General features: G+C 59.7%; 2 protein-coding genes across 4 annotated transcripts in view; one reads left to right on the top strand and one right to left on the bottom strand.

The window, feature by feature from the left end:
• The window catches only part of AATK (apoptosis associated tyrosine kinase), a 64,160-nt gene extending 49,933 nt beyond the window's left edge, over nucleotides 1-14,227 (bottom strand). The window contains exon 1 of one of the 2 annotated variants that reach the window (XM_037913882.2): nucleotides 14,110-14,227. In XM_037913882.2, coding sequence (XP_037769810.1) covers nucleotides 14,110-14,191 — 82 coding nt within the window. In that variant the 5' untranslated portion in view covers nucleotides 14,192-14,227. Of the gene's footprint in view, nucleotides 1-13,203; nucleotides 13,222-14,109 lie in introns of those variants that run through there. The other variant, XM_043527739.1, reaches the window with a different exon arrangement.
• Nucleotides 14,228-19,027: 4,800 nt separating this feature from the next.
• Nucleotides 19,028-25,608, top strand: PVALEF (parvalbumin like EF-hand containing). Of its 2 annotated transcripts, none has more exons than XM_007056071.3 (5): nucleotides 19,028-19,329; nucleotides 23,830-23,943; nucleotides 24,290-24,425; nucleotides 24,990-25,105; nucleotides 25,436-25,608. In XM_007056071.3, exons 2-5 carry the CDS (start codon nucleotides 23,838-23,840, stop codon nucleotides 25,480-25,482), a joined length of 405 nt encoding a protein of 134 aa, XP_007056133.1. In that variant the 5' UTR covers nucleotides 19,028-19,329; nucleotides 23,830-23,837; the 3' UTR covers nucleotides 25,483-25,608. The 2 variants fall into 2 exon arrangements, with proteins under 2 accessions (XP_007056133.1, XP_043384602.1); XM_043528667.1 differs by lacking the exon at nucleotides 19,028-19,329 and adding an exon at nucleotides 23,217-23,423.
• Nucleotides 25,609-25,731: the final 123 nt, after the last annotated feature.

Consider the following 25,731-nt stretch of genomic DNA (forward strand, 5'->3'; position numbering starts at 1 on the left):
TGGAACGCTGAGAGCTGAGGCTGGTTTGCTCCAGAGGATCATGACACCTGGATACTGCTGTGACAGGCACGTCAGAGAGGCCAGAGAGCGATTCGCTGAAGCAGGATAGGTGGCAAGAGCATCAAACAGAAAGCATGCTGCCCGGGCCGGCAGGCCCCCCAGAGACACCCCTAGACTCCGTAAGCCAATCTGCATCCTCGGGTACCCGGACGCAGCCCACACAGACTCCACTGGGAGCTGCACACACACATCAATAAAGCAAAGCCCAGTGCAGTATCTGACGCCGCCCGCCCCTTGGGCAGGGCTGCCCATGGAGCCCCAGGGCTCGTCTGACAGCTGACCAACAATGGGCTCAGTCCAGGGGGCCGAACCCTTCTACTGCACACCCGGGTGTTACACCTCCCTGCGCCAGACTAAGGGAGCTGCACATTCTGATGGCAGAGGCAAGGAGCAGACCTGCCAGGCAGCGCTTGTCAGGGGAGCTTTTACGTACCAGGCAGGGAGAAGCAGCATGGAGAGGAGCCGACTATTTTTATCAGCCGTGATCAGTGCAGTTACAAAACCAGAAGCCTCCACTCTGAAGCCGAGCGACAGAGACAAGCAGGGGCCCACGCAGAAGCAAATCAAGTAGCAAACAGAAAATCTCGGTTACAGGCCTGGCCCCAGGTGAAGTCAATGGGAACTGACACCCCTCCCCCCTATATAGCCCGCCTTAAAGGGTGCTGGCAAGGGTGACGCAGCCCTTCCAAACGAAGGCTGCAAAGTGGTGCCACTCCTAGCTCCTCACTAGGGACTGGGCACACGGGCCATAGCGGTAACGACTATCAATGGGACACCGTAATGCCCGGGCATTGGATAAGAATTAGACACATTCCCAGAGGGCAGGTCCATCAATGGCTATTAGCCAGGATGGGCAGGGACACAACCCCCTGCTCTGGGTGTCCCTAAACCTCTGACTGCCAGACACTGGGACTGGATGACTGGATGGACCACTCAATACCTGCCCTGTTCTGTTCACTCCCTCTGAAGCACCTGGCGCTGACCACTGTCAGAGACAGGATATTGGGTTTGATGGACCGTTGGTCCAGTGTGGCCGTTCTTATGTAATGCCTGTGGCCTCTGCTTGCCCATTCTCTGATATGGCACAGGCTAGAACGCCGCTCTCTGGAACGCGGCCAGCCCCGGGTCCTCGTGAAACACAATGCCCCATGGCTTGCCTGCGAGAATGGAGCAGCAGGGAGAGGGTGACCTGCACCCACCCCACCCTCCCGGCCCCAAGTACCAGAGCGAATCTCCAAGCAAAGATGGAGGGGAAAAGCTTTCGATCTGTCAAGCCCCAAGTCCAGGGCTCCCCGTTCCCCTTGGTACAGCCCCCGAACACACGTCAGGGGCAGGGCTCCTTCCGAACGCAGACCAACGTCACCCATGTAGGCAAGGGAAATGCCCAGCCCTGAACTCAGATCGTGGCAAGTCAATAGCAAAGGAAAAGGATTTTTAACTGTTCCGATTTAAATTTACCTATAAATGTGGAGCAACATTTTTAAGGGGCCTCAGCCCAGCCTCCAATTTCGTGCAACATCCAATCAACAGGCACCACCCAGCAGAACTTGGTCACCTAATGACCTCACTTGCTGGCTGCAGCCAGGTTTGCACTGGGGAGAATTCCCATAGGCCGAACGCCCCCCAGTGCTCCCGCCACTGCAGCATGGTCTGACAGGGCACCAGACTGGGAGCCAGGACTCCTGGGTTCTAATCCCAGCTCTGTCACTGACCTTGCGAGAAATCAGGTCAGCTCTCTGTGCCTTGGTTTCCCCAGCTGATAACTCACGGGTAATGATACCAACCCACTTTCAGGAAGGGCTGATGGATAATGGCTAAGCAATGCTACAAGAAGGGGCTCTAAAGCTGGTTCAAACCTCCTCATCTGAAAGACAGCATCTCCCGAAGCACTGTGCCCCCCATTGCTGTCCTGGGACGCTGAGCCAGGATTCCCCAGAGGAGAGCGCTCTCCTGGCCATATCAGCACTGTGGGGTTTGCTCAGAAGTGTCTCATCCTAGCCCAACCCCTGTCTGATAGGCGACTCTGACGGGCCGTGGCAAAGTTACCATTAAAGTCCAATTGTATGTGGCAGGCTCCTGCCACTCAGTCTTAGCTGGTGGTTGGACACGGTGGCTTTATCTCCCTGTCGCACACACAGGGGTCCCTGCAGCGCCCGGCTTGGGCTCTTGAGCAATAAGCGAAGATGCAGCAAATCCCAGGCACTGCAGAGTACATTTGCTCTTGCCTTTAAGTCTTTCTTCTTTCTTGCGCTGCTCCGAGCTCGTCACGGCCCTGGTGTCCGAGGGGGCACACACATGAGCAACATGCTGCCCTGGCAAGGAATTAATTCCTGACCCTTCCCAAGAGTCACCACTGTTTAAAAAACCACCGACATGCCAGAAGCAACCTGGCGAGCCTTCCAAATGCTCCTTCCCCACAGGACAAAGGCCACTGCCTCAGAGCTGCGTGTGTGCTATCGTGGGCCTAAAGACACGAGCCCAGTGGAGCAGAAACACACGAATGCAAACACCACAACGGTGTGCCTAATAAGTTCTCATTCAGCTAACTGGCCAGCTAGACACACAACGGCTCTTTTGTGCGAGCAATCCAAGTAACAGCGGGTACAGGGTACGTGCACATTTCTGCAGGCGCAAATCTACATGTCTAGCCCCAAATAGGTGACTGTGAGTTTCACCACATCACCTGCTTACGTACAAAGATAAAAATAACTCCTGGCCTTAAGGGCTTTTATCTGTACTGCACCAGCGCAGGGTTTCTGCATGTTCGTGCCCCAGAGGCCAGGCCCGTACGCACAGGGCCCTTGGGGTGCTTGCTGGTTTCAAAGGGGAGTTGCAGGCACAGAATCAGGCTCTTCCTCGACCAATAAAACCTATTTCAGAGGTTGGCACTTGGTTCACATTTGGGGGGGAGGAGAAGGCAGGGGGAGGCAATCAACCAATCCGTTAAAAAATAGATAAGGGAAACAACCCAGCTTTGCGTTCTGATTCACGAAGTTTGCTACACAAAAAACGTCATGGAAATGGCGAGACTCTCGCGCTAACTGGATTTTACAAAGCCCATGTGCAGGCAGATCTCTCGCCCAGCATCTGCCTGCTCTGGGTTCTACACAGCCGGCTCAACAAAGCTAGAGCAAAGCACCAGCCGGAAACTCTTGCGTAAGGGACGTTCTCCCTCCTCCCTTCATTAGTACCCACATGGATCGGGCCTGGCTCTGCTCAGCTTTTTGTGAGAAATGCTTCAGGAAAGTCCATTTGCCTGCCTTAGAATTTCTCTTCATTTCTGTAGTTAAAACCACCACCCGCTTCTCAAGGTGGAAACTGCCGCTCAGCTGTGACGAGAGAGAAACTGGTTGTGGGAAGAAGGGAACAAGGCGAAACGCAGGACTCTGCTACAACCAGCCTCAACCCCCTTTCCCTGCCAGCGGGGGCTACGACTTGCAGGGACTTCTGTTCCCCTCCCCAGCACACACTACCTGCAGGGTTTAAAGCCACCTGCACCGACCAGGGGGAACATGGAGCTCCGGTCTGAACCTTGAGCCGAACTGGATTCCCAGACATGAGGACTGAACAGTACGTGGCTAACACCCCAGCACCCCTAGCATCACCGGCCAATCAGTTGTCACCCTCTAATGGATGGCTAGCAGCACCATGGACCGCTTTCTGTCTGCGTAGGGGCCCATCACCATCCCAGGCCCTGATCAGCACCTGGCAGCGTGTGGCCCAGAGGGCTCAGTCCCCTCTCTGGGGAGCTGCAGGTGATCAGCCTGTCCAGGGGAAGACGCCAGCCTGAGGCAAACCCCAGGGGCCAAGCGCGGGGGGCGGATCAGTATCATGCATGGTTCAGGATCAGCGCCACCTGCCCACGGGTCGGGGCGCTCTGGGCTGCGCGCTGGCAGTTCTGGGGCAGCAGTGACGCGGCCGGAAGCTTTTAAGCAGATTATTTCTTCAAAATCAAATGAAGTCAGTACAAGGAACAGCAAAGAGCCACTGCTCCCTGGGCTGAAGCACCAGCTGCTCCAGTGCCCCGAGTCCCCTCCTCCCTTCGCTTCCCAGGTGAGCGGATCGGCGTGCCACACGCTGGGCTCCGGCCGGCGATGCCCACCACCCATCACAGGCACCGGGGGGCTCACTTCCCCACGCACGTCGAGCGTTTAACCCCATGCAGTGTATAAATCCTGCGCTGGGCTCGGAGATGGCTTTTATCCCTCCATTGATCACAGATGCTATTATCCAGTAACTGCCGTCCGACAGCCCAGCAGCACCACCCCACAGCACTTCCCCGAGGCTAGCGCACTGATTAACACCTCAGGGGGGTTGTTTTCCGGCAGTCAGAAGTGCTGGGTAAGCACCAGGCTCCCCTCACCTCACTGTGCTTCTCCCCCGCCCCCCCAGCTCTCCGTAAAGCACCCTACCTCCGGAGCTCTGGGCTTGAGCTGTGAGCACACAGCAATGCATCCAGCAGGCAGATCCCTGCCGCAGTGAACTCCCATAGCAAACACCCTGCAATCAGAGGCCCTGCCCGGCCATCCTTGCTCCAGAGCAGGGTCCCTCCAGCCAGGGACCGCGTCTGACACTCAGACTTTCACCACCTGTTCTGCACCCTAATTATAAACTCACCAAGAACACATTCGCAGGGACATGGACGCGGCATGGGAGGAGAGGGTGCCGAGCACAGAGCCAGCTGGCTCTCTCTGCCCGCTGTAGAGACAGGCCAGGAACAAGGGGGAGGATTACCCGGTCCGATAATTTCCTGACACACAATGCGAGTGGCCCGACACGACAGCCCAGCCACGACACGACAGCGCTGCCGCAAGGCAGACAGGGGGGGTCTGCAAACCCCGTCCAGAACCCAACGAGCTGGGGACAGCAGACCCAGTGTAAAGAACAACAACCACGCCCTTCCCTAAACCTGCACCCGAGGATCGCCCAGCCCGTTACAAACACCACTGGAGTCAGCGTCTCCAACGGCCACCCATCCCGCCTCCCCTGCCCTGGTGCAGCCTGAACATAAACCTTCCCTGCAGCCCGCGGGGCCTTCTGGCACATCACGTTCCACGAACCGGTGGTGGGGGAACAGGATTCCACGACTCAGAACTGGGCTCTCGGCATCCCGAGAGCTCGGAGCCCTTTGCAACCTCACATATTAATTGCCCTTCATTTGCTTTGACGGGGATTTGTATTGTCATCCTAAATGCAATCGCCCATGCCGGGACAGGGAGAGGGGGGAGCAGAGGGGATGGCCAAGCGGAGAGAGGATGGGGAACAAACCCACCCACAACGTGGAGCGTCACCGATCGCCGCTCTGATCCGGAAGCCCCATCGCCACAGGATAGCAGCCTGCTGCACTGCAGAGCTCCAAGAGCACCGCTCCCGGGGCTGCCCCGGCACCCGGAGCCAGCCCAGCTGCCAGAGACTGCGCGCGGCTGCTGGCTGAAGGGAACGCTAGCATACAAAACACCCAGCCTTTGCCACAGCCCTGCCTGACGCTGGGGAGGGGAGATGACGAGCCACCTCCAGCCACCTCCCCCGTGATCTCCTGCTCTCTTGATGCAGGTAGGGGGGCACAACAAGCCATTTTACAGCCCCCTGGTGAATTCCAGCTCTCTTGATGTTGGGGGGGTATACAATGAGCCATTTACAGCCCCTCCCCCCCCGCAACTACAGCTCTCTTGGTGCAGGGGAGGGGGGTACAACGAGCCGTCTTACAGCCCCCCCCCCACTACAGCTCTCTTGGTGCAGGAGAGGGGGGTACAACGAGCCGTCTTACAGCCCCCCCCCCCCCCCCGCAACTACAGCTCTCTTGGTGCAGGGGAGGGGGGTACAACAAGCCATCTTACAGCCTCCTGCCCCGATCTCCAGCTCTCTTGGTGCAGGAGAGGGGGGTACAACGAGCCGTCTTACAGCCCACCCCCCCACACACACACTACAGCTCTCTTGGTGCAGGGGAGGTGGGTACAACGAGCCGTCTTACAGCCCCCCCCCCCCACTACAGCTCTCTTGGTGCAGGGGAGGGGGGTACAACGAGCCGCCTTACAGCCCACCCCCCCACACACACACTACAGCTCTCTTGGTGCAGGGGAGGGGGGTACAACGAGCCGCCTTACAGCCCCCCCCCTCACTACAGCTCTCTTGGTGCAGGGACACTACAGCTCTCTTGGTGCAGGGGAGGGGGGTACAACGAGCCGTCTTACAGCCCCCCCCCCCCACACACTACAGCTCTCTTGGTGCAGGAGAGGGGGGTACAACGAGCCGTCTTACAGCCCGCCCCCCCCCACACTACAGCTCTCTTGGTGCAGGGGAGGTGGGTACAACGAGCCGTCTTACAGCCCCCCCCCCCCCTCACTACAGCTCTCTTGGTGCAGGGGAGGGGGGTACAACGAGCCGCCTTACAGCCCCCCCCCTCACTACAGCTCTCTTGGTGCAGGGGAGGGGGGTACAACGAGCCGCCTTACAGCCTCCTGCCCCGATCTCCAGCTCTCTGGGCAGACCTGATCCAGTTGCGCTGGCTGAAGCTCACTTGTGAAGCCGAAATCTCTTTCCACTTCACAAACTCTCCCCGTGTGGCTCGTTCTGGGTTATCTGATACCTCGTGCTGCGAGCAGGTCTGCCCAGCACAGCCGGCTATGTGGATGGATGAGGCCCAACAGGAGCCTACAGGAGATGATACTAACTAACCGCCCGGCAGGGCAACCAGAATGCAAACGGCACACCCCATATCTCCCCTCGATACTGCATAGACTCCTCTGCCCTGCCCCAACACAGCCACTCACTGCCTTGCTCCCGCTCTGGGGTTTGTAGAGTGCCGAGTGGTGAAAGGTGGCTTGTTTGCTGCTTGGCTTTTCACACTTTACAGGAGTGTCACATTTCTCTCTCTGACAGCTCTGTTAACCTCAGGGTCCCAAGCAACTGCCACCAGGGGTAACTCCGTTCTGCCTGTCTGCAGTCCCAGTCACCCCTTTCGCTTCCTGGCCTGAAAGCTTCCACAGCATTGCAAGTAGAGCTGTTAAGCTGCTGCCATGTTCTGCTCCAGAGGGGGCTGCATTTCAGTGGTGGGTAAAGCACGCCGTGGGCCTAGCCGGCGTATCAACGTAAGCATGCAAGCCACCTTGGGGTCCCATGGGATAAAATGTGCTCTGAACGACACTGTCACAACCCCCCTCTGCCGGTCATGGTTCTAGCAGGGCTTACGGTCACAGGGTTCCATCCACCTCCTTGCACGTCACGCCAGGCCACATGACCCGTGCCCTGCGCACAGCTCCGGGCCCAGCACTGGTGCAGGAAATGCTGTGCACAGCCTGCAGAGGGCGCACTCTCACGTGTCCTATTAAAACCAGGGGGCATTTCTGCTGGATTCTTTCTCGAAGGCGGGGCTGGTCCAGTTTCCACCTTTCCCTGAGAAAGCAGCAGCCATACAGACAGAGTCCAGGGCACAGTCCCTGCGCTCCCCACCCACCTGCACGCACTCAGCCTGTGACAATGTAAAGGCAGAAAATAAACCTCTCTCCAATGGCATTAATAGAGTCACAGTCATCTAGTCTGACCTGCTGAGTAACCCAGGCCAGACACCCTCACCCAGGCCTTCCTGCTTCCAGCCCATCCCATCTGCTTGGGCCACAGCACGCCTTCGGGAAGATATTCCGCTCTTGCCTTAAAAAGACGGCCAGTGCTGAAAACTCCCCCAGCTCCTTTGGTAAACTGGTCCAGGGGTCAGTCCCCTCATTGCTCGATACTGTACCTCATGTCTAGTCCGAACCTGTCGCCTTCCCCTGGCAGCCCTTAGAATTCACCCCTAGCTACAGAAACACTGTCGCCAGGACTGCAGGCCACACAGGCCCTCCTGCAAAAAGTACGCTGAAGGCAAAGGGCGCAGTCAAACCACAGCAGCTCCCGGAACCTGCCATGCGTCATCCCAGAGCCATTTCAAGCCACCCCAGGTCCGATCGATGTTTTATTAGCATTGTAACATTTCACCTTCCCTCTCTCTCATTGAGAACACAGAGCAGCAGCCAAATACAGCTATTTATGGAGCTTCAAGGTAGGTCAGATGTCAGGCTTTAAGCGGCTTTGCTCAACCGAGTCCCATAAGCAGCCACGGGGCCAGCACCGAGAACCCCACTGCTTCTGGCAGACTGAACGTTGCTGGTTTCTTCCGCACGTGGATGTTTGCACCGGGCTGGAGAAGGCAAGCGAGACAGACGCTGGCACGAACTATGTGCACGGGCCAACAGGCCACTGAACTGCCTTTGGGTCTCTGCGGCAGACTCTTCAGCATCTAAAGCCCGGAGCAGTTTGCATCCTTGTCAAAATTCTTGACCAGAGGCAGAGGCAGGTCACTGGGTCACGCCAGCCTTTCACCTCTGGAGCGCTGCGCTCTGGGCGGAGGAGGCCAACGGGGTGACTGCCCTGAAGGCTTCAGGGTAAGTGTCCACGTCAGAGCGCACCTGCTCCTAGCCTGAGTGGGGACAGTGGGAAGTGTCCAGCCAGAAGAGGAACAGACGGATGCTGCAGGTCAGGAAGGAAACAGTGAAGTGTGTGGGGAGCCCAGGCTTAGAATCGTGGGGCGCTGTGAGTCGGGACTGAGGGGCATTAGTAAAGCAGTGTCGCAGAAGCTTGCACATCCCCTGCCCACTTTATGTCTTACCCCAGGAACAACCCCTCACTTCCGTGGCAAGCCCGTCATCCTGGCTGTCCCTGCAGGAGTGGCCAGAGTCCTACGGTGCTTGAGCCTGCAGGCTGCGAGCAAGCGCCAGGCTCACCCCAAGCCCAGAAGCGAAACACTTTGCAAACCCCGAGCAACCTCGCCACGGATGAAGCCCAGGTAGCGCCCGGGGCGGGGGAGCTGGCATACGGCGGGGGAGTCATGGCTTAGGCTCTGTGGGCTTGGAGCACATTAGCCATCAAGGGCAGGCCCAGTCCACAGCCCAGTTATTTGAAGTTCCAGCCCTAAGAGTTCACCCTGAGCCCGCTCAGGCCCGCAGGTGCCATGGACACTGGCAGGAGCCTCCCTCTCCGGTTACCCTACCTTCCTTGGCCTGGGGGTGGGCGCTCACTCTCGGCAGGACGTGGGCAGGGCACTGAGAGCTGGGTCAGATCCGCAGGCCCCACACCACGCTCAGACTCTCCAAGACGGACGGCTGCTCACAAGGGCAACCCCCTCCATCCGAGGCAGGCCCAGGAGCTGCCAGTGCCAACTCCAAACCCACCTGCCCAGGGCACCACTGGGAAGCGGCTCCCCAGTGCAGCCAACGGGGCAACTCAGGCCCAGGCAGCTGCACCAGCAAATCACACAGGCTGTCGCTGGGGACTCACCCTGAACAAGCAGAACAGAGGTCCTGGTTGAGGGAGAGCATCACCCAGGCCCAGACCCTCCTGGGCCTGACCCAGCAGAACCGCTACCGGGCACGGGGCCCCTGGGGCAGGGCCTCGAGGCTGGGGGAGGGGATCCCTGCTGTCCCCCACTCCACAGGGCTCAGCTGAGCTTCTCAGGCTTGGCACAAGGCCTGGATCCAAGAGAACAATCTCTAGAAGCCGGGAACTCCTGAATCCCGGCGCCAGCCCTGACATCAGTGGGAAGGGAGTTATGGGCTAGTCTGCGGTCTAGACCTAGGCCAGAGCCAAGCAGCACTGCCAGGCTGAGGGGCAACCCCCAGGTCTGGGAACCCAGGCCCGAGCGCCGCGGGGCACTTCCGGGGAGAGTGGAACCAGCTCATCAAGCCCTTGAAAGGCAGCCCCAGGGGGTGGGGAGCTCCTGCCGAGAGGGCTGGGAGCCGACACCTGCTCCAGAGACATTTGCCCCCAGCCCTGCCCTGTCTAGCTCACAAACAGAAGGGGGGGTCATTCTGGGCATCCTATTTTCTCCCCACCTCCCCAAAATGGGCTACACCCTCAGGACCCAGCCCATGGGAGTGAAGGCCCCTTGTTCCTGCACCGATCCCATGGCCAGGCTGGGAGCGGGGTGGGGAGGGGTTCTGACCCTGCTCAATACCCCTCTTTCCCCATGGAGGACACTGCAGTCCCCATGGAGCTACCAAAATGAGAGAGCGGGATCAGGGCCCAAGGGCGGGTCACATGAGCGGGGGGGGGGGGTTGGGGGTTATGGGGGTGGGAGGGGTGTGAGAATGACATTGCAGTACATTGGGTGGAAAACAGGGAGGGGAATCATCACCCCGATAAGCTGCCCTCTTCCCTGGATGGGGGAGTTGGCTTGAGGCTCCTTTCGCCTCAAACAAAGAACACCCCCAGCCCCACCCCCTACATCTCACCCCACTGCTAAACCTCAGGCCTGGCACAGCCAGGGGCCAAGTGCCCCGCAGACACGCACAAGGAAGTTTTAGGGTGAGATTTAAAAAGCAGCCTATGGTCACCCAACCTCCACAGAAATCCAGTAAGATCCAGGCACTGAACACCCAGCGGGTCTTTGGTAAGTCACAGCCTTCAGTCTGCTTGGTAAGAAGGATGGAGTCTTCAGCATGGCACGGAGCCTGCCACGAAGCCTTTGCACGCCCACTGGGCTTTGGGGGAGAATGATCGGGTCTGGCTCGTGGATTAGACAAGCGAGAATTAAGGAGGTTCTGGAGGCGTTTGATAAAGTCTGCTGGGAATCCAAGAGGAATGTGGGCTGATATCCGAGTGCCGATCCTGCACTGGGGTACCCCAAAGGGTGGAACAGATGCAGGCAGCGGTGGGGGAGAGGGGGAGTTCGTGGATCAAGAGTCAACAGTACAGGAGAGCCCGATGAAGAGACGTATTCTGACGTATATCAGCACTCAGGGGGTCAGCGACAGACAAGCGGCACAACCCACCTACAGCACAGAGCTGGGGAGCCAAGGAGAAGTTATTTGTTCCGGGAGGACTGGAGCAGTAATACAGCCATGCAGGCTAAACTAAGGGGCCAGCACCCGCTGTGGACTGGCAGGTCCCTCACTGTCACTTTCGCACCCTGATGCCCCCCGTCACCCCGACATCACCCCAATGCCTCCCCCCATCTGTGATGCAGTGAACCAAATGTCAGCACTGCAAATGACCTGTATGTCATTCCGAGACATCCCACTGCGGCCGCCTAGTGACTTGCTCCCGCCACCAACCTGTTCGTTGTTTTTAAAGTTTGACAGTCACGTGTCTCGACAGGCTTGTTCCCAAGTTTTCCTTCCTCCCCACGGTGTCTGTGGGCCATGTGAATGAGGACCAGAGTCCCCTGAAGTGAAAGCAACACCATCAACTTGAAACCTAGTTGGGTTTGGGGTTTTTTTTTAAAGGACCCAAAAGTAGCTTCAGGCTGTACCCAGCCCCTCCCCCTGCCAATTTTTGTGAGTTTACAATGACCTTCTCTTACTTTAAAGGGTTTCATTTGCTCCTGTCCAGCCCCAATGAAACACCCAAGAAACTGACAAGCTGGGGAAACTGCATACTGACCTGACCCAAAGTGGTATCAAAAGCACAATGCAAACAAACTGAGGGAACAGAGAACACTATTTTCCCCCTTTAATTTCTCGCACTGATGGTAATTGTAGGAGTCATTTGTAACAACAAACTAAAACGTTCAGAGGCCAGGGTGCGATCAGCCACTATGGTGAGAAGTGCAGTATAAATCCCTAAAATGGATACATTTTTAAATGCTGCATCCATTTAATCTCGTTTGATGAGATTAGGGTCTCAAATTGAGCGTTTGGTATCACCAGCAATAAAACATTTTCAGTGCCAATCATAAAGGGTTTGCTTCGGAGCACAAATCAAACTCAACAAGACCATGAAGTCTCCTGCACAACAAACATGCTTTTGTTTTTTAAAATCACACTTGGAACTAGGTTATGCACAGTTACTAACAAGACTTTGTGCTAGATGCACAGAAATCTTATTTTCCACAGGAGGATGGGGAAACAGGATCCCATTTTTAACAGGCAGAATCTGGAGCAAGGCCATCAAATCTATTGCGTGCAGTGCCTAGCAATGGAAGCTGCTAGTTTCATCTATGTAAATTTAGCCCTTTACCAATAAAATGGTTTTGCAGATGCAAATGGCTGATCTCTTTACACAAAGCCTGATGGGAAACCAACCTCATAAGCAGTTAGTTTGGTTGTGTACTTAAACCAAACGCACACATAGGCTTTTTAGCTCATTGTTTTGGTAAACATAATAATACCTGCACGTATATAGAGCTTGGTGTGCTCAAAGCTCTGTGATTCATTACTGGATCACTCATGATTTTACAAGTAGCAAAATCGATCTCTGCCTTCTGCAGTGCTGGGCCTGTATGGGAAGGTTTTGGAGTAACCAACCGCTGCATGTGGAATTCAACACATCTGGCTGCATGTGCGCTTTCTGCCAGGCCACCCTCACCCTATTGTCGTCAACTAACTGCCAGAGGAGTGAAACACAGAATGACAAGGGGTAGATTTGCACAAAGCAGCCCCAGACACAAACAGGAACACAGCCACTTCTCTGCTGTCGGGTCTGCCGTGTGCTCCTGCAGATGGAACACAACCGCGGCCATAAAACGGCTGCTTACATAACGTCCAGCTCCCTGAAATGCCTGCATGACCAACTGTCAGCATTGTACCCTAATTACCCCCTCATGCGCTATCAAATATAAGCCAGCTCATCAGCGTTTCACTAACCACCCATCATCTTTTCACAGATTCTATAAAACGGGCTAATGCACCTGGGCCCCCGATGGGAACAGAATCCAGCATGAGCATTTAATGGGGAGCAGAAGGGCTTGATTGCTTGGGTCTCTCCTTCGTCACCACACCTTTTAAAATCACACAAATGCCTTCCGAGGCAGCGCAGACGCCAGGGTCCCAAAACACAGCTGAATAAAACGCAGGGCAGCCGTGAAAGCGGCCCAGGACATTGCGCCACGATCCCTTATCAGCGCCAAACACAGCGGTTCCTTTCTGTCTGACAGCTCCAGGGGAGAACATAAAAGTGACATTTCAAGGTATTGAAGGCAAATTCATGTTTCTTTCATAGCCAGCGGAGTCCATCTTTCACCCCTGCGCAGCTAAGAAGTCGAGACGACACAAACCAACGGCAGCTGCAGCTAGGGCAGTTAATGCAAAACCCCCACAGGGCCTGCAGCCTGTTTTGACAATACAAGTAAATGCCCAGTAAGACAATGAATGCGAAATCATGGCTCTCACACACCAGAACAAATTGGGCCTGTTGCAAGGAGATTCGATTTCATCCCGTCAGCCGATAAAATGCAGCGACATTCCTCACAGCGAGAGGTGTCCGTGGGAGCCAAACCAGCCCTGGCTTTGCAGGAACGTTGTCCCTCTGTGAATCAGGGACCCAGGTTCAAATAACCCAAGAGATCCCAAGAGAAAGGCAGCAGGGAAAGCAGCTCCCGCGAAGCCTGCGCTGAGGTTTGGGCTCGACCGCCGACGGGATATCCATTCTTACCCCAGTCCCTACAGCTGAGCTCCAACCACCTCCCCCCTTTAGAGCCAGAGATCCAAGCCACATGGCGCTTGGCTTCATGCAGTTTCCCCCTTTAGGCTCAAAGCAATATGTGGGCAGAACACCCAAGCTGACCCCCTCCTCCCGGTCCCGCCAGGCAGCAGGAGTGGCCCCTGGAGAAACGGTCCTTCTCCCTGGCAGCCAACATGGCGAGACAGGTGTGGGATGCTGAGTGACCTCAGGTACCCATGTCCAGGGAACGCGCCCCCCTCCCCAGAGGCTGCCCCGGCTGAGGAATCGGCCCGGCCCTTTGCAGACATTTATCTCCCTTAGGTCCCTATAAAATCACTGCAAAACAATTGCAGGGTTGCAGCAGCATGCCTGCATGCCTGCATAAATAAATAAATAAACCCCCCCACCCCTTAACCACGGCCCCCCCAGGGTCTGACAGCGCTGATGGGGGTCAGGAAGGGTTGATTCCGTGCAAAAAGAAAAATGGGGGGCGAGGGGGGGCAAAGAACAACATGCTCCGGAGACAAGCCCCGCGTGCAGGCGGGGGGGGGGGGGGAGAGGAGCCGCAGGCCTGGGGGGGCTCGGGGGGGGAGCACCCCCCTGGACACACCCGGCCCCCCGGGGCCCAGCAGCACTTACCGGGGTCGAAGGGCGAGCTGAAGGCGAAGCTGGGGTGCAGGAAAGAAGGCGACATGACAATAGCAAGGCGCTTCGCAGCCATTCCCAGGGCAAGGCGGCGGCGGGGGGGGCGGCAAGGGGGGCGGCAAGGGGGGCGCAGGCAGCCGCGGAGCGGCGCGGGCCGGACCCTCTCCCCGCGGCAGCGGCGCCACGAGCCCCGGGCGGCCCGCAGAGCCCCGGGGCGCCAGCGGCTCGGCCCCCCCCGGCCCGCGCCACCCCGGGGCGCTCAGCGGGGGCGCCGCGGCGGGGAGCCGGGGCGGGCGCGGGGCGGGGGCCGGGCGCGGCGCGGGCCGAGGAGCTGTTCCGGTGCTGACCCTGGGCGCGGCGGCGGCATCGCCATCTTGCTCCGGTCCCCCGGCGGCGGCGAGCAGCGGGGAGGGGAGCGGAGCGGGGGGAGGGAGCCGGGGGGGCTCGGCCGGGCTGCGACCCCTGAGCTCATCCTCTGCCCCCCCCCCGGCTCGGGCTCCGCTGCGCCGCTGGGGGAGTGGGGGCGAGTGCAGGGGTGGAGATGGGGGGCGAGTGCAGGGGCGGGGGCTAGTGTGGGGGGGGCTAGTGCAGGGGTGAAGGTGGGGGGCTAGTGCAGGAGAGGGGGGCTAGTGCAGGGGTGAAGGTGGGGGGCTAGTGCAGGAGAGGGGGGCTAGTGCAGGGGTGAAGGTGGGGGGCTAGTGCAGGGGCAGGGACTAGTGCAGGGGGGGGATAGTGCAGGGGTGAAGGTGGGGGGCTAGTGCGGGGGTGAAGGTGGGGGGCTAGTGCGGGGGTGAAGGTGGGGGGCTAGTGCAGGAGAGGGGGGCTAGTGCAGGGGTGAAGGTGGGGGGCTAGTGCAGGGGCAGGGACTAGTGCGGGGGGGGATAGTGCAGGGGTGAAAGTGGGGGGCTAGTGCGGGGGGGATAGTGCAGGAGTGGAGATAGGGGGCTAGTGCAGAGCTGGGGGGATAGTGCAGGTTTGAAGGTGGGGGGCTAGTGCAGCAGGGGGCGAGTGCAGGAGTGGAGATGGGGGGCTAGTGCAGGGGCGGGGGCTAGTGCAGGAAAAGGGGGCTAGCGCAGGGGTGAAGGTGGGGGGCTACTGCAGGGGCGGGGACTAGTGCGGGGGGGGCTAGTGCAAGGGTGAAGGTGGGGGGCTAGTGCAGGGGGGGATAGTGCAGGGGTGAAGGTGGGGGCTAGTGCAGAGCTGGGGGGATAGTGCAGGTTTGAAGGTGGGGGGCTAGTGCAGCAGGGGGCGAGTGCAGGAGTGGAGATGGGGGGCTAGTGCAGGGGCGGGGGCTAGTGCAGGAGAGGGGGGCTAGCGCAGGGGCGAAGGTGAGGGGCTAGTGCAGGAGCGGAGATGGGGGGCTAGTGCAGAGGTGGGGGCAGGGGGCCAATGCAGGGGAGGGGGGGAATGCAGTAAACTGACTTGGGGCTCTGCATGCAAAAAATAAGATATTATTTGTTTTAAACTGGGGAATAAAATCACAAGTGGAGCCATTTGTCCTGCAGATGTGCACAGGCACCTCCCCTCCCCCCCACGCAGCTCATACTCGGGGGCTCATTTGTCTGGGGGCAGTTCCCCGCCCCCAGCATTGGTTCCCCCCCGCCCCGGCCGTGCGTCATCACAGATAATGTTCCATAGGCTGACACAGTTTTGTCCCCCAACAATTTTTCTGACATGATTCCCCGGCTGCCACTGGCTCTCCCCAGCGCTCTCTCACACGTACAGCCCCCCGCCCCGCTTGGGGCATCACCAGGACACCCCACTAGCTGAGCACAGGGGCCATGTCTCACCTTGGCGGTGCACTCGAGACCCCTTTGTGCACCAGAACGATCCAGGATCTGGGCTCCCTGGCTGTGTCCACCCCAAGGGACTGACGAGCCCCCATCTCATGTTATTTCAACCCCACAACCCCTAGCTACAAACAGAGATGAACAGAACAAACACAGACGCCGGCGCCTACACATGCCCCTGCCTGGAGCCCAGGGGCTTTGGCTACAATGGGAGCCAGATCCCAACAGAGCCCGACTGGCAGCCGTCCCAGCACAGCCCTGGTTCAGCGCTGCAGGCGTCTCCTTCAGGAGGGCGTCTCGTCTGGCAGGGCTGCGTGGCTGCCGCGGACCCAGACTTGGCCTTGGTGCACAGAGCACCCAGCTCTTCACTGCTTCCGCCCGCCCAGCTGCCCCAGTGCTGTTCGCATTCCTCACGGGGCTCCGGGGAGATTTGTGCCTTTCCACTGGTTTTAAAACAGAGAAACCGGGCGTGCTGGGTTCCGTTCCTAGCCCTGCCACCGACTTGCTGTGTGACCTTGGGGACATCACTTCGCCGTTCACCTGTCCCTCGGTTTCCCTGTCTACGATGGGGGATGATCTTTCTTTAGCTGTGTCACAAAGGCAGAGCAGGGAGAGCACATCAGGTTCTTTATATTGGTGTCCGAAGTGCTTGGAGAGTGTCCTCGTAAAAGACGGAGAGCGGGTTCAGAGTCATTGGAAAGCAGCTGCTTCCGCGATCAGCAAAGCTGCTCTCGCTGAACAGAGATGGGATTCACGGCGTCACCAGGAGGCCAGATGGCTCCCACCACCCTGGCGGCCACTCCCAGGTCAGCAAGGTGCCACGCAGCTGGCCGGGCAGGAGCTAGTGGGCAGGGGAATGACCTGAGGACCCAGCATCCCATGGGGAGGCGGCAGAAAGGCTCTCATCTCACCAGGGCAGCCAGAGGGACTCCCCTCCCTTTCTAGGCCACAGACCTGACCGAACCGAACAGGTGGCCCCATTTTCCCAAACAGTGCTGTTGCAACATGCCCAGGGGGAGGCCGTGCTCAGCAAGAGGTGCACCTTCCCCCTCCCTGCCTCCCAGACATTTACCTCACTTGATTGGCACATGATTTAATGTTCCCCAGGCCCCGGTGGCCGACTAGCTGCTCCCCTGGTGCCCAGGCTCGCTAGGTCTCCCATGCCCAGCTCGCCCCAACAGCCCCTGCTGATTGTCCTGTTGCAGAGTTCACCTCGGTCTTCTGTCCAGCAGCCCTGTGCTGACGTGCAGCAGCGTGGGACGTTCCTCAGCAGCCAACAGGACGAGCTGCCCCAGCCCAGTCCTCCTGCCTGGACTGCCTGGAGGGAAAGGTCACCGCAGCCCTTCATGGGACAGCCATTGGGCTGCACCCTCATAGGGCAAGAAGGAAGAACCCCTCACAAAGCCGGAGATGGGCCCGAGTGATGGGTTTTGGTCCATCCCAGCATGGAGAAAAAGGCCAGCTGAAGTCTTCCAGAGCGGCGCAGACTTCCCCCACGGTCTGCAGGGCTGCATCTGCTGGGATGTGGCGACTGGAAGCCCTCATCGGAGGATGGACGTTTAGCCCAGCTGCACGGGCATAGCAGCATGCTGATAGGGTTGAGCTTTTAGCACAACAGGGAGCATCCTCTCCTGCACTTCTAATATTGAATGCCAAATTTACGTGCACTGTTAATTGTTCAGAAGACCTGAGCTTGCAAAGAACACTGCGCTGCAGCTGCCGCGCTGCCACAAATAGATCCTGGCTTGGAGAAAGTAAAGTCTTCTTGCAAATAAACGTTCTCCAGGAAGGCAGCCGCATCATTCAGAACTAATTTGCTTTCTCCCTGGGACTCGAGATTACATTGCTTTGTACCCAGCTCTGATCAGCACAATTCCCCCTTGTAGCCAGCGTGGAGGATTGTGAGAGTGGTTGCACAGCACACAGGCTGAGCAAGAGCAGAGAGCACAACACACATGGAAAGAATATTCCTCCTAAGTGGAAAGGAGTCAGGTGTCTCTGCTGGGGTCTCTGCTCAGCTGAGAGGCGGGGGAGTCCCCCTCTGAGGCCTTGCTTGCTTGTTGGGGCTTTCCAGCTGTCACGGAGTCCCTGGGCGATGCTCTGGAATGGCTCCCTACGAAGCCAGGCAGGACTCTGGGGAAGTCTCATCTCTGGGAGCAGCCTGTCTGCAGGGCAAACAGCTCACACAGCTTCCACCTTCCTGGATCTGACCTTGGAGCATTCAGCATCCTCTGCCCCTCCGTGCGCTTCCCCCAGCGAGTCCGCCCAGGCAGGGTCCTGGGGAAGCCAGAGGGTCCTGCCCCGCAACTCCGCAGTCAGACGTGACTCTCAGCCAGCCAGTAAAACAGAGGTTTATTAGACGGCAGGAACATGGTCTAACACAGAGCTTGTAGGTGCAGAGAACAGGACCCCTCAGCTGGGTCCATTTTGGGGGGCAGTGAGCCAGACAACCACATCCGCACTTCACTCCATGTCCCCAGCCAGCCCCAAACTGAAACTCTCTAGAGCCCCTCCTCCCCTGGGCTTTATCCCTTTCGGGACCAGGAGCTCGCCTGATCCCTTTGTTCTCCAACCCTTTAGCTCTCACCTTGCAGGGGGGAAGGGCCCAGGCCATCAGTTGCCAGGAAACAGGGTGTCGGCCATTCTCTGTGTCCAGACCCCTGCACACACCTGCCCTCTAGGGCTCTGCAATGATCATACACCCTTATTCCACCCCCTAGATACTTAAGAACTGCATAGGGGAAACTGAGGCACCCCCACAATATTCAGAGGAAACATTAAGAACAGTGGAAACTTTAAGAATTCCCCTACAGGGGCTGCACCACCAGGTATTTGTGACATGATGCAAGAGGCTTGGATGGAAGGCAGTGGGGAAAGGGCAGGGATTATGTACAGCAGGGTCAGTGTCATGAGTTTCCAGGTCTCAGACAGAGGACAGAACCCCGAGATGCTTCATAGTGCAGATAACGTGCCCACAGTCACTGGTTCCAGAGGCTCCTGGGAGGTGGGACCTGCTGGCAAGCAGCTTGTCCATTCCACTATTCTCCTTCAGCAACGTCGGCCCTCCCCTCCCCCCCCCAGTCACCCCAGCGGGGGGCTTTGCTTGCTCCTGGAGTGAGGGAGGGCTTTTGGGAGTAGGCGTCTGTTCTGGAGACTCCCTCTCCTGCAGCTCTATGGCCAGCGCAGGTGCTGAGATGCCAGCTGCTAATGAGGCTCTGCTAATGCTAAGCTATGCCAAGATAATCCAAGCCGCTTGCTGCCAGCATCTTGAAAGGGCCCAGGAGGGCTGCAGTGGCCGACAGGTGCAGCACTCCCTAAATAGCAAGCCCAAGCGTTGCCTATAAAAACCAGGGACGTGCCTAGCGCCCAAGGAGAACTTGCTGAGGGCTGTTCTGGAAGGAGCCTGCCACGAAGCCTGCACCAGGTAAGTGCCAGCCGGAGACCCAGGTGGGAATAAAGCCAGAGGAGAAGGCAGCTGGTGAGGAACGAGGCATCAGCTGTAAACCGTGCACGGAAACAAGGGAGAAGTCAGCTTGGAAAGAGCCCCCAGCTTTGCTAGCTGGCTCCAGCGGGAATGGCCTGGCCAGCCCGAGGGGGAGCTGGAGGAGGGAGGTGATGATGAGTTACCAGCCTCTGAGTGCCAACCAAGAAGGCTCCCGACAGTCACAGGGTCTGAGTGCACTGTGCAAGGCACCCCCTGCCCACCAAGTCCGGCCGTGACCCTCCCGGCTCTGTCCCCACAAGAGGGAGGGTGCTCCGCAGGCCCTGGGAGCTGGGTGGCTGGTTTAGGGGCACAGCCACCGTCAGGGAGGGGTCTGCAGAGCCCACGGCCGCACGGTTAGTCCTTGAGCCCGTTGGGAGGGACACGGCTCTGATGGCAAATGCAGGACTTTAGGTGCAGCTCTTTGGTGGGCGTCAGAGGCCACCCAGGCCAGGGCCCATGGGACACACAGGGACCAGCCTACAGCCTGCCTGGTTAGAGTCACCCTACGAGCATGCTGCAAGCCCATCTCGGCTGTGCTGCCGGGGAGGGGGGTACGGCCGGGGAGAGCCAGGCAGGCATTGGGTCTGGTACAGTTCAGTGGGAAGGGGGGAGCTGCCGGCTGGGGGGATTTTGTTTTGTACTGTTAAAAGTCAAAGGGTCCCCTAGCCCAGGACAGGGGATTGCCCCCCAGCCCAGGACAGGGGATTGCCCCCCCCCAACTCCCTCACTGTGACTGGAACTCTAAATAAATACAACGCAGGAGACCCCCAAGGGAGAGAAGGCGAATGCAATGGCCCTTGAGGTCCAAGTGGGCCATGGGCCCCATGCTGGGAGAGAGGGAATACCCGCCCCTGCAGAGCTCAGCAGCCGGGCAGCCCAAGGACTCAGGGCTTGTGCCAGTGCCCGGCCTGGGCCCTTCCCCTGGGTCCCCCTGGCACTCGTGCTGGGTCAGCAGTGACGTCTGGGCTCAGCAAGGCCAAGATTTCACTGGAAGGATTTTGCTCCCCCTTTCAAATGTCAGTCCATCCCCTTGCTGGGGCGCCTGGCTGCTTGGCACCCCAGGAGCTCACTGAGGGCCAGGTCCCGCAGCACAGCCGAGGGGCCAGAGCCAGCGGGGCAGGCCCCTGCCCTTCACAAATAGCTGCCGGCTGCATTGGCCCCATGAACCGGATAGTCCGCTGGGAAGGCTGAAATATTTCGGCTCAGTGTAACTCTAGAGCGGAGTCGCATCACAAGACGCTGCCCTGTGAATAGAAGAGTCCCAGAGAGGAGGGAGCCTTCTTCAAAACCACATGCAATCCCCCAGAAATAAATACACGAGCTACCGTGGGAGGGGGGCTTGAGGTTCTGCCCTTTGAGCAGGATTCCTGGCATGGCGGGGGTGCTGGAGGGTTTCCAGGGTCCCTGCTGTGGTCTGACGCTGCAGCTGGTGCCAGCCCCCATAGCAAGGGCATGGGGCGGAGGGCAAAGAGAAGAGCTTGTGGAGGGGCCCCATCAACAACCAACATAATAAACCCAGTGGGAGACATCCTGCTGCCCAGGAGAGGTGGGGCCGAGCAGGGCTCATGCCTGCTGCCCTCCTATGGGCTGACACAGGGGTAAGTCAGCCCGGACTTTGACCCAGCTGGTCTGGGGGTTTCTGCTGGGAACCAGGACACCTGGGTTCTACTCCCAGCTCACATTGTAGGCGAGGCACCGTCCCTCTCTGGCCCTGTTTGCCCAGCTGTAACATGGGGCTAGATATCCCAGCGTGAGGCTGAGAGGTGCCATGAACTAACGCCCACAGAGTGAGCCGAGAGCCCATGCTGGACGGGGCTACAGAGGGAGAAGGGAAACGTCAGAGCCAACAAAATGGCTCCTTGGTGGGAAGGGGGCGGTTTGACTGTCCCACTGGTCCCTGGCCGTTCCTGTGCTGAGAGCAAACTGGGCAGGGGACCTGTGTGGGGTGTTGCACTCCTGGGGAAAGCCGTGCAGGGGGCTCGGGGCCCTGGCGAGCTGGCTGAGGGGGCGCCGACCATGTCGACTTCCCGTGAAAGGTCACAAGTAAAAGGAACCCTCCCAATGTGCCAGGAGAACTCAGCAGCCATCAGTGAGGGGGGCCAGGAAAGCAGGGGCCGGGGCACTCAGCCATTCCAAACACCAGGGCACAGAGCCAGCTTTGGGGTGAGCCCCCCAGGCCAGGGGAGGGGGACGCCCATTGGCTGGGCCCCCTGACACTTGCTGCAGACCTTGTACTGCCGCCGACAGTCAAGTGGCCAGCAGCTGGCATCTGCCTGGCCAGCCAAGGTCCGAGCCCAGCAATGGGCACGGGTGCCCAAAGAGCCCGGGAACGCCAGGCCCCAGTGCCCCTGTGGGAATGCGCCAGCAGCATCGACAGAACCTGGTGTCCAGGAGCAGGGGCCCAAATGCCACCCCCAGCCATGGCACAGCTGGGATCCCATCACCTCAGAGTCAGCCAGGCCCGGTGCTCACGTGGCACTGCGGGCAATCCTGCTGCGGCGGCTGCAGGGCAGGCGTTCTAGCCAGTGCCTCGCGGGCACCCTTTGGGGCACACATGTGCCTTATGAAAGGGGCCCCTGTGCATGGAGCCTGGCACAACTGACTGGAGGCAGCACGCGGCCTGGGCAAATCGCCCCATTCCTCCAGGAGCCATGCCGGGCAGCGAGTCAGCACAGGGGACGGGAGGCGATGCACGGGGCTTACTGAGCTCCCTCTAGCCAGCATCTCCACAAGGCCTGCAGGGAAGCCAGGGCTGTTTCTTGCCCTAGTCCCTCCGAGCAGCTCAGCAGGGACACAAGCCTCGAAGCTAGGCCCGGCAGAACTAGAAAAATCCCCCCTCTCTGCCCTCATTCTGACCCAGGCCCTGCAGGCCTGTGCGGCAGATCCCCCCAGGAGGCACTGAGGCTGCCTGGAGGTGTGAGTGTGCCAGGGTCACGCTGTGAGTGTGCAAAACTGCACAGGGACAGAGGGCAGCTCTGCACCAGGCCAAAAACACAGGGGTCGGGAGTTGGCTGGGATCCCGAGTTGGCTGGGATCCCAGGGGCAGGAAACAGCCTGGTAGATCATGGAACATCCTCCCCCCCCCCCCCCCCGCCCCTTTGTTCCACCTGGGAGTAGTCCGAGGTTCTCAGCACAACCCCCCGCCCATGCACCCAGCACAGCTGAGTCAGCCTGGAGATGCCTGGCCCGCGCCCAGCCCTGCGGAGGCTTCACCAGCAGCTGAGCCCCCCGGTGCCCCCATTTAACAGTGACAAAGGGGGAGGCAATGCCAGCACCCTGGGAGGGTTCCCCGTGGGACTCCCAGTGACTGTCACGGGGAAACCCTGCATCCAAAAGCAGGGAGCACGGGGGCTGAGTTAGATCTGCGGCTCGGAGCCCTGTCCGAGGCCGTCCCAGCACAGCTGCTCCAGTCACGCCATGCTGTAGGCACAGCCACTGGGCACCTCCTTAGACGCCCGCTGCTTCCCCAGGAGGTGTCGGTGCCCATGCGCCAGTCCCCTCCGAGTGCCGGTCTCCAGGATGGTCTTACTGTGCCGGGTGGGGGGTGCTGGGAGAATGGACGTGGTGGGCAGGCACCTGGGGGAGGATGTGCCACCTCCACGCACAGGCCAGGGGAAGGACTCGGAGGGCACTAACGCCCCCTCCCGTGCTGAGCCAGAGCCGCTCTCGGGGGCGAGTCGGAGAGAGCGCTGCAGAGGCAGGGCTGCTCTTGGTCTGCCCACAATGGAGACCAGCTGGGCTAGGGGCATGTAACACCAAACACCTGGCTTCTGGCTAGCCCCAGTGCAGCAGGCCTGGGCCTGGCTCCTGGCAGGTTCGCAGCAGCTGTTTGTCCACCTGACCTGGCTCGGAAGGGCAGAGAAGAGCTGGGCTGGGAGCGGCTCTGGGTGGCTCACGCTGCATGGACGAAGCTACACAGCGGCTCGACGTAGAGCTGTGGGGTGCAGCCTGGCTGAAACAGCCCGGCAGGTCCCAGCGGGCTCTCAGCCCCGGACACAGGCAGTGCTGGAGGGGACAAGCTGTTCCCTCAGCAGGTGGGCTCTGCTCAGCCCGAGACAAGTAGCCACCGAGGACTGAGGCTCAGTGGCGAGGAGCCGGGGGTGCAGACTCGGTGCTCCGCCTACACGGGGGGGCTGGGCCCCTGGGGCGCTCAGTCTGGTGTATTTCTCCAGCGCTAAACCCACTACCAGCCCTCTACAGACTAACCAGCACCGGGAGGCAGGTCCAGTCCAGTGTCCCCAGGAGTTTAACCTGAGGCCTCCGCTAGCCCCCGGCTCCCCGACGCTGGAGAAGGGATGAGAGCTGGTTACGTGGCCTCCCCGAAGGGGAGCACCGGGAAACGTCCCCATCCACACACACGCACCTGCGTCCTCCTGTGGACAAGCAGCCCCCGGCGGCACCAGCCAGGCTCTCAGCTCAGCTCTCCCCTTTCCTCGCCAGGGGACAGGATGGCCGAGGATTTTTCCTGCCAAGTCAAGAAGATGGCGCTGGCCTTGGGAACGTCCCTGACGGACAAGGACATTGACCTGCTGCCCTCGGATATGAGACATCACGGTATGGAGGGTCACAGGGCTGGGCCCTGCCCACCCTGGGATAGAGGCTGGCTCTGACCCAGGCCCCAGGTGCACTGCGTGGGGAGGTTTGTCCCCCAGCTTTCCTTTTTTGGACAATGAATTCAAAGGGGCAGGGAAGGGGTTAAAGGGGCTCAGCAGGTTCCCGGGCCATTGGTCTGAGCCTGCCCTGGGCCAGCCCAGACTGCAGGGCTGGAAACCAGCAGCAGTGAGCCAGGGGCAGGCTTTGCTGCCCGTTCTTGGTCTGTCTCTTGCTGTGATGGGCAGGTGCCTGCTTGCCCGCCCCCTCCTTCCTGATGTGTGGGTCCCCTGCCCCTCTCTGCCCGCAGCTGCCTTCAACTACAGCAAGTTCTTCGAGTACATGCAGAAGTTCCAGACGTCGAGCGAGCAGCAGGAGCAGGTGCGCAAAGCTTTCCAGCTCCTGGACAAGGACAACAGCGGCTTCATCGAGTGGAACGAGATCAAGTAACGGCCAGAGGCTTGTACCCTCCCTCCCCCACTAGCCCCTGCCCCTGCCCACGTCCATCCTCCCTCCCAGGGCACACACCTGCCCCCCCACCTGTGGTGCCCCACCTTGGCAGGGTAGCTGACCGGCCAGAGGACTGTGCTCCCCAGGGCTGCCAGGCTGGCACCTGCACCCGGTGCTAGGGCTAAATGCTGCCACGGTGCCCCTGGCTCTGGGGTGGGATCCAGGCTGCAGCAGGCCCAGGAGCTGCTCTGGGTGCTGGCCCTGTCTCCTCTCAGCCCACGCTCCCAAGCGCCCGTGGGCTCCAGAGCTCTTGCCTGCAGCGCCCCGAATCCACCTTCTCTCAGCCCAATAAGCCCCCACTCCCCAGAGAATCGGACACCACCTGGGGCACCCCCAGAGGCCTTGGGCACCATCGCCATGCTGCAGGGGCTACATGGGTCTGGCCCGTCCCCTCAAACCTCACCTGCCGCTCTGCCCCGCCTGGCACTGTGAAACCCTCCTTGTCCCAGGCCAGCTGAGGCCCCAGCCACCTCCTGAGCCTGGTGCCACGTGTCCCGCAGGTACATCCTGTCCACCGTGCCCAGCACCATGCCTGCGGTGCCCTTGTCAGACGAGGAGGCTGAAGCTATAATCCAAGCGGCTGACACAGATGGGGATGGGAGGATTGATTTCCAAGGTAAGGGGCTGGCTGGCGGCCGGGAGGGTGGGGGTCCATAGCACTTGCCCCGGGGGTATCCAAGCCCTGCTAACCCTGCCCCCACCTTTCGGTGGAACATGGGGCCTCTCTGGAACTGCGCTCTGCGGCACTGTTTGGGGGGGTGTCAACATTCAGTGGAGACGCCGCTTGCCCCCAGCTGCCTCCCCGGGGTGTCTGGAAGGCGCAGGAAGCCAGCTGCTGCGTACGGTCTCCTACCGCCCATCTCCCCGGCCTCGAAGTGCGGCTCGCCCCGAAACACACGGCAGCCTGACCCAGCACCCACTGCTCCTCTCCCTCATCTTCCTGCAGAGTTCTCCGACCTGGTCACGAAGGAGAAGATTCCCAAGAAGAAGTAAGGCAGGAGGCAGAGGAGAAGGTGCGCCCCACTTCCTGGCACCAGGCCGCCTGCTTTGGGGGCAGCCCCCCGGGGAGACCGCTGCTGGCTGCCCGTGCAGCACCGTGCTTGTCCTGAGTGTTCTGTCGCCTAGACCCCAGTTTGGAGGGGAAGGGGCTGGGGAGGGAGGGGGAAGGTCGCAGCCACACCTGGCCTGCGGGGATGGGAGAGCAGGGGGGGTAGCAAGATGCACACCAGGCCCAGAGCAGTA

The sequence above is a fragment of the Chelonia mydas genome, chromosome 14 (assembly GCF_015237465.2).
Source record: "Chelonia mydas isolate rCheMyd1 chromosome 14, rCheMyd1.pri.v2, whole genome shotgun sequence".
Taxonomy (NCBI): domain Eukaryota; kingdom Metazoa; phylum Chordata; order Testudines; family Cheloniidae; genus Chelonia; species Chelonia mydas.

Excerpts from the sequence above, each read along its gene's own strand:
- PVALEF (XM_043528667.1), top strand. The coding sequence starts at position 23,291 with ATGGACGAAGCTACACAGCGGCTCGACGTAGAGCTGTGGGGTGCAGCC. Across the intron at positions 23,944-24,289 it reads CTCGGATATGAGACATCACG|CTGCCTTCAACTACAGCAAG; the intron begins GTATGGAGGGTC and ends CTCTGCCCGCAG. Across the intron at positions 24,426-24,989 it reads ATCGAGTGGAACGAGATCAA|GTACATCCTGTCCACCGTGC; the intron begins GTAACGGCCAGA and ends CGTGTCCCGCAG.